The sequence below is a fragment of the Phaethon aethereus genome (assembly GCF_964289735.1).
Source record: "Phaethon aethereus genome assembly, chromosome: 9".
Lineage (NCBI taxonomy): Eukaryota > Metazoa > Chordata > Aves > Phaethontiformes > Phaethontidae > Phaethon > Phaethon aethereus.
In genome coordinates this window covers 13797235-13804425 of record NC_138585.1, presented here as the reverse complement: position 1 = coordinate 13804425, position 7191 = coordinate 13797235, and the positions used below count along the sequence as shown (strand labels likewise).

The following is a 7191-nucleotide window of genomic DNA, read 5'->3' as shown; positions in this document are numbered from 1 at the left end:
AGCCCTCGCAGCTTTAGCCAACCTCATGATTTGTGTTGTCTGTTGATATGTTGTCTGCTTAATGGGGCGATCATGCAAGCTACAACCAGGAACAAAGCCCAACAGTTCCAACAACCGTAGCTAAGTTAGTGGAAGCAGTACAGCTTGCAAATCTATCAAACTAAACTGCAAGGAAGACAATCTGATTTAGAGAAAAGGCGTTCTGCTACAGTCATTAAGCACAAGTAATTTAGATTTTTTATATTGTCTTCTCATTTACAAATTTACTGTATCAACGCCAGCCAATGGAACGAATTTCTTAAGTAAATGAGAAATAAATAAAAGAGATAGAAAGATAATCAAATTACATAAAATAATTCTTATCCCCTAGATTTATTTTTTTAGAAAGCTATTAACACTGGCAAAATTATAGTAATAATAATAACATAACATAAGAAGTAATTGATTTAAATTAACATCACGTTTTAAGGAATATCAGGAAAAAAAGGAAGGAAGAAAAAATAAAAAGAAAAAAAAACCAAAAACCAAACCAAAAAATATACCCAACAACAACAACAACAACAACAACAACGGCCTTCGTGAAACAGTGCTGTACTTCTTGGAGCAAAAGGCCCAAGGAAAGTCATGAATCCACTGCCTGAGAATTAGTTATGGTCATAAATGCCTTAAATTAAAATAGCAACTGAAATCTCCTCTGTTTTAAATCTCCTAATATATGTTACCCGAATTAATTTAATTTAGGGACCCAGTCTAAGCAGATTCATGGGCAGTGTTGGAGTGCAGCACTTCTCGTGTAACAATTCCCCACATTAATATTTATGTAGCCTATGCAATCTATTTCTGTTATTTTTATGGTTGTTATTCTATGTCTGCAAAGGTCATTTAAATTATACTGCGGCCGAAAATTTGTTTCATAAATTTTGATATAAATACTAATTACACACTATAGTAATGCCAGCAGGGATCCTTTCATTTATCACATTTATATCACCTTCGCTGCTTTAGTGATGACATAATGGAAAGCAGTGAAAAACTGGGACAGTTTTATTCTAATATCCTAAAGCTAGTTGGAGTTGCAGCAGGTTGACTTAGCGAATAAGAATTCCTACCACAATTCATGGGATTTAAGAATCTTTAATAAGGTACGAAATGTTACCAAACAGTTCTGTAAACTAAATTTTACATACCAATTCTTCTAGCCATAAATATTGAATATCTTGTAACATGTATAACCGGACCTTTACATGCGGATAAATATGGAAATTAGGATTTATATACATTATGTTCTTGTATTTGCCAAAAGCAACGGACAGATATAGTTTATATCTTTTTTTTTTTAATATCACTTTACATAAACAAATGTAACAGTTTGACACGCAGATCCAGGCTTTCACTATACGAATTTCTTGACAGGACGTGTAACAACATTTTACTGCACTACTTAGACTGGACTTTGGGACGAAATGTTGCACTTTATACAAAAAAGCACATTAATACCAATAATATTCTGTTAGATCGACGTTTAGACTGTAATAATACAAAGTAATTCACATTTTGGTACACATTTACTAGAACATTCTTGCCATTCAGTACAAATAGTTGAATTTCTACCTCTTCCCTCTGCCCCCCCACCTCCGCCCCCCCGCCGCCGCTCCCGCCCGCCCGCCCCTCCCCCCACATATATGCAAAGACCACAAATCCACATATCCCCTTATTCAACTTGCGATATAACTATATACAAAATCAAACAGTACTTTTTTTTTGTTGTTTTGTTTTTGAAGCTAATAATTCTGTATTTACAAGAGGGGATGGGGGAGGAAGGCCGCTGCCCGAGCAGACATGCAGTTGGAGATCTCTAATCAGTGGTTTCCAGTAAAGCCCTACACAGTTGGCATTTGCCCTGGTAACCTTGTCTTCTTATGCATTCTACTAACCCCTTCGCCTACCAAGCCTTGGAACAGAGCAGAACAGTCAAAACAAAAGGAGAAAAAAAAAAAAAAAAGGAAAGAACGAAAAAGAAAATAAAGAGAAATGAAAGAGGAAAAAAGAAAAAGGAAGAAAAAAAATTTAAAAACCGACGTCTTCATTTTACTCAGTCCTGGGTCTACTGGCAGCATTTTATTTTTGTTTGCTCATTTAAATTCTGATTTCAAAGTGTTCATTATTTTTGGAGTCTTTAAATAGGGTATTTGTTTGCTCGCTTGGGGCTTTTTTGTTTTGTTTCGTTTTGTGTTGTTTTGTCGCTTTGTTTTAGCGTTTTAGACGTACCATTCGTTAAAATTTGATGTAAGCGTGCTGTGGCTGGACGTGTGGTGGACTGCGGAGGAGGAAGGGGATAAGGAGCTGGCGGTCTGGTTTTCTGTGGACGGAGACACGATGGTTGGAGGGGTGGAGGACTCGTAGCCTGAGCTGGCGGCGGGAGAAGGCTGGGACCCCTGCGAGGACGATTCATGGACCTGCAAGAGAGAACCCGGGCAGGAATGGAGAGCGGCGGAGGACGGAGGCCCTGGCGGCGGCCGCCTTCGGCGGGGGGTACGCCAGACAACGGGGCCCAGTACCGAGCCCCAGGCTCGGGCGTCCCCGCGGGGCTCCCCGCGGGTCCCGGCCCCGGCCCTGCGCGGAGGGGGAGGCCGGGCAGCGCCGCACCGGCTGCCTCCTCCTCTCACTGCCCCCCGCCCCTCCCCGGACAAACCGCACCGACAAAGGGCCCTGCCCGAGGGCCCGGGGCTGAGCGCGGCCGGGCGGGGGGCGGCGCGGCCCGGCGGGCCCGGGGCGGACGCCAGGGCCGGGCCGTAGCAGCGCGGAGCCCCGCAGGCGGTGCGGCCCGGGCGCTGCTGCCCGCCGCCCGCAGCCCATTCCCGCGGCCAGGCCCAAGGCGGCGTCCGAGCCCCGCACAGCAGGCGCCCTCCATTTACCTTCATGTGCTTTCTGAGGGAGCTGGGGTGCGTGTAGGACTTGTCACACATTTTGCAGAGATAGGGCTTGTCGGAGGTGTGCACATGCATGTGCTTTTTGCGGTCGCTGCTGTTTGCAAAGCGCCTGTCACAGCCCTCGAATTCACACTTAAATGGTTTTTCACCTATTGCAGAGGGAAGGGGGGGAAAAACGGATCTGATTAAGCAGCGCCGGCTGGATCGCTCATTGTCCCCACCGCCCCGCCGGACGGAAGCCCAGGGCTCCGTTTCAAACACTTGCAACTTTCTAACTGCGCCGAGGCTCAAATCTCCAAATCTTGCTTCTCTTCTCTGTGCTTTTCCGCACCTCCGACCCCTGCTCAGAGCCCATTTCGGGGGGGGGGGGCGCTAAAGAACTTTTTTTTTTCTTTGGAGGGGCGAGATTCATCTGCAGCCCCAGCCCTGGGCACCTCTCCTTCCTCGCAACGCTCCAAGCGAGAGAGCAGGCGCGGTGGCATTTACACACGATCCTCAGTGTCTAGTTTCCGTTTTTATAGCTCATTCTCAAGATATTTTACGCTCCCACCCATCCCAGCCCCCTCCCCCGTATTTTCTTGCAATATTGGAAATGACCCGGCCGGAGAATACAACGCGAGGGCAGCCCCACGAACCCCCTGCAAAAGCTACCGGTAACGCGGCTCTGGCTTTCGGCGCTCGGGGTGGGAGCGGGGGGAGAGAGCTCTCCCAGGCAGGGGCTGCTGCATTTCCACCTCCCGCGGTGGGGAAAAGTTCTCAGGGATCCCGGCGCCTGCTCTCCGCACAACAATAACACACTAACGCGCCGGGCTCGGTTTATTTAAAATCGCTCCTCGGAATTAAATTGAACTGCACAGGGGAGACGGATGAGCTGTCTGCAATATTTCGCACAATTTCTCATCGTGCCACAGTCAAAACTGCCGAACAACAATTAATTAAAACCTATAAATTTAAACAGGACAGGTTGCTGCGACAACACCCCCCCCCCCCCGCCCTACCACCCCAGCAGCAAACCCTGCCTTCCTCCCCCGCTGCCTCGGCAGGGATAATTTTCTTTTTGTTGCTGCTGCTGGCGTGTCTGTGACCGAGCTCGTTTTGCAGCGGAACTCCGAGCCTGCTTCTCCCGGAAAAAAATCAGTGGCCCTGGACCATACCCCCCTTCCTCCCCGGTCCGACCCTCAGCCAAGCAGCTCCCCGGCCCGGCCCCGGCGCTCGGCGCTTCCACTCGCGGAGAGAAAAAGCTAGAGAGAAGGTTACCGTACCTGTATGAGTTCTTTTGTGTATTTTGAGATTCTCTGATCTGGCAAACACTTTGCCACAGCCTGGGAAAGGGCAGGGGAAAGGTTTTTCACCTGTGTGGACTCTGATGTGATTTACAAGTTTATATTTGGCCTTGAAAGGTTTCCCTTCTCTTGGACACTCTTCCCAGAAACAAATGTGATTGGACTGCTCGGGTCCTCCAACGTGCTCCACCGTGACATGAGTCACCAGCTCGTGCATCGTGCTGAAAGTTTTGTTGCAGGACTTTTTGGGGTTTGACAATTGCTCGGGCTCAATCCACTTACAGATGAGTTCCTGTTTGATGGGCTGCCGCATGTAACGAAAGAAGGCCCCTGCCCCGTGGTGGGCTGCCATGTTCATGTTCATGTGGCCGTAGCCGTGCAGCTGGGTCGAGGCGTAGTGCTCGGAGCGGGGGCTGGTGACCTGGCCGTACTGGTCGGGTCTGCCGTACATGTCTCCGGAGAAGCCCAGGCGCATCTGCCCGTTCACTACGTTAGGCGAAGCGTGGCTGGTGGCTTGTTCGTGCAGCCCCGGGAAAAGTATATGTCCCGCGGCATCGGTGTGTCCGTGGGGGCCGGCGAAGCTGCCGGCGGCGGAGGCGAAGAGGCTGTGCTGGGCGCTGGCGGCCGCCGCCTCCCCGAAGCCGCGGTTGCGGAACAGAAAGTCCCGGGTGGAGTTGAAGGCGGCGCTGGAGTAGGAGCTGACATGGGTCGGGTGGTGGTGGTGCCCCAGGGCCGCCGCCGCGTAGCCGGGCGCCTGCGACGTGAAGGCGGTCTGGCCGGCCGAGGCCAGCTCGTGGGTGCTGGGGTTGATTTTGAAGGCGCCCATGCCGTCGGCGAAGGGGTTGATCCCCAGCCCCACTTCTCTGTCCGTGACATCGGCCGCGGAGTGGTGGCGAGAGGATCCGAAGGTAGTGACTCCTATGGCGGGATACTGCGGTCCAGCATCCAGAAGCATCTTCCCAGCGTCGATGCAGCAACCAAAAAAAAAGCACGCGCGCACACACACAACGCGGAGAGAAGCAGCAGCAGCAGCAGCAGCGGCGAAAACACCCTCTTTGGAAAGTCAGCGACGATCACCACCAAAGCAACCACATCAAAAACACCCCCTTCGGCATCAGCGCAGGGGGAAGAAAAAAAAAAAGGGGGGGGAGAAGGGAAAAAAAAAAAAAAAGAGGCTGGTGCGGAAGGGGGGGAAGAGATCTTCGCAGTTGCAAATAATAATAATAAAAATGTGCCCCAAAAATATTCACTGTCTCTCTGCTTTGACTTTTCAGGGAGATTTAAGTCGGGAGGGGGGGGTTGGGTGGGCTCAAAAATAAACTGGCTGCAAATAACAATAACGGAGAGAGATCAACACGGGCAGCAAAAAAACAAAACAAAAAAGAAACTTCCTTCAGTGATTTTTTTGGCTATAGGAATGTTGCAAAGTGGCCGAGAGCTTGTTTCTCTCTCCTCTTCGAGCTTCCCCACACTCTCCCCGATTTTTTTTTTGGGGGGGCCTTTTTTTTTTTTTTCGCTTTGCAAAAAAAGGCGCAAATCATGCACAATATTGTCTTTTGCGGTTTATCTTCCTGGGGAGAAACTTTCACCTCCTCAGCCGGGCGGTGAACGCGAGACTGATAGCGGCAATCATTCCTGCAGATAAATGAATTGAAAAGACGACACCGTCCCCCCCCTTGATGAATGGGAGCCGGGGGCGGAGCGACGTGCGGGCGGACGTGGGCGCTCATTGGCCGGCGGCGGCTCCCCCTTCCCCCCGTAACTCCCCCCGGCCCCGCCAACGAGGGGCGCGCACGGCCGCCCTCCGCCGCTGATTGGCCCCTCCGCCTCATCAATCGCAGGTATTGTGAGCGCCCTGACGTCCCTCCTGACAAACAGGGCTGCAGGAGTAGCAACTTTTTTTTTTTTTAATATATATAAAGCCTTTTTTTTTTTTTTCCACGAAAATATTTCCAGCGCATCTTTTTCTGTGTATGTGTGCTAAAGGGAAAAAAAATCTTTTATTATTATTAGGGTTGTTTTCTCCCCCCGCTCTCCCTCTCTCTGTCCCTCTCTCTCCAGCACTCTGATAATGATGGTAATGATGATTTCTTGGTGATCCACAATTTTTAAAGATCACTGAGCAACTTTTTAGGCTTTGAAAAGAGAAGCCCTGTAGGGACTCTCTTCTTTTGAAGTTGTTGTTTTCCGCTTGCTTAAAACTGAAGCTCTCGGAGAGTAGGTGCTGGGTGCATTTGATTTTATTTTTAAACACCAGGCGTGATTTCTCTGGGTAGCTGACTCTATCCCTCCATCAGGTTTCTGAAATAAATCTTGTTTTCTGCACCCATCAAAACGCAGGTGGGTGAGAACTCTTAACTTTCTACTTTTGTTGTTGTTGTTTCACCTCTTTTTTGTTATATTCTTTCTATTTTCTCTCTCACTCTTCCTTTCTCTCGCTCTCTCTTTTTACGGGGTCTCTTTCATTCAGGTAAAACTGTAAATTTCCCAAACTTGCATTGTTTCTCCTCCTGCTGCATGAAACTCTCGGGTACGTCTTCTCTCTCTCTTTTTCTTTTTTTTTTGGGGGGGGGAAGTAAAAATTTATTTAAATCCTCGATAGGAGCAATGTAAATTTTCTGACATTCAAACCTTTTCTAGTTCACAAATCAGTCACCCTTGTCACAGTTATTGAAATTCCTCAACTTGCCACACCAGGACGGTGGAAAAAGCAGGCGGTGTCTTTGTTGCTGACCAGGCTTTTGATCGCCAGAGAAAATTTACTTACCTTCAGATGAGTGAGCAGAAAAAGAAATAACACTCCCTTTGATTTAGTTAGAAAAATGCAGACATTTGGATTCAGTGCAAACATACAACACTTGGTTGTTTTCTAGATGCAACCCTCGATTAACCTGTCTTTCCCCAGCTCAAAGTCTATTGAAAAACTGGGGATAGTTCTTTTTTGTTCTCGCTACAAAGAGCCATTGACTATATATTAA

At 48.6% G+C, this 7191-nt stretch overlaps 1 protein-coding gene across 1 annotated transcript; it reads right to left on the bottom strand.

Moving 5' to 3' along the window:
- Positions 1 to 1379: 1379 nt before the first annotated feature.
- Positions 1380 to 7191, bottom strand: LOC309407894 (zinc finger protein ZIC 1). The gene is made up of 3 exons (XM_082003553.1): positions 4193 to 7191; positions 2916 to 3079; positions 1380 to 2456 (listed from the first exon to the last, which is right to left on the bottom strand). The coding sequence occupies exons 1-3, from the start codon at positions 5166 to 5168 to the stop codon at positions 2259 to 2261; spliced, it is 1338 nt and encodes a 445-aa protein (XP_081859679.1). The 5' UTR covers positions 5169 to 7191; the 3' UTR covers positions 1380 to 2258.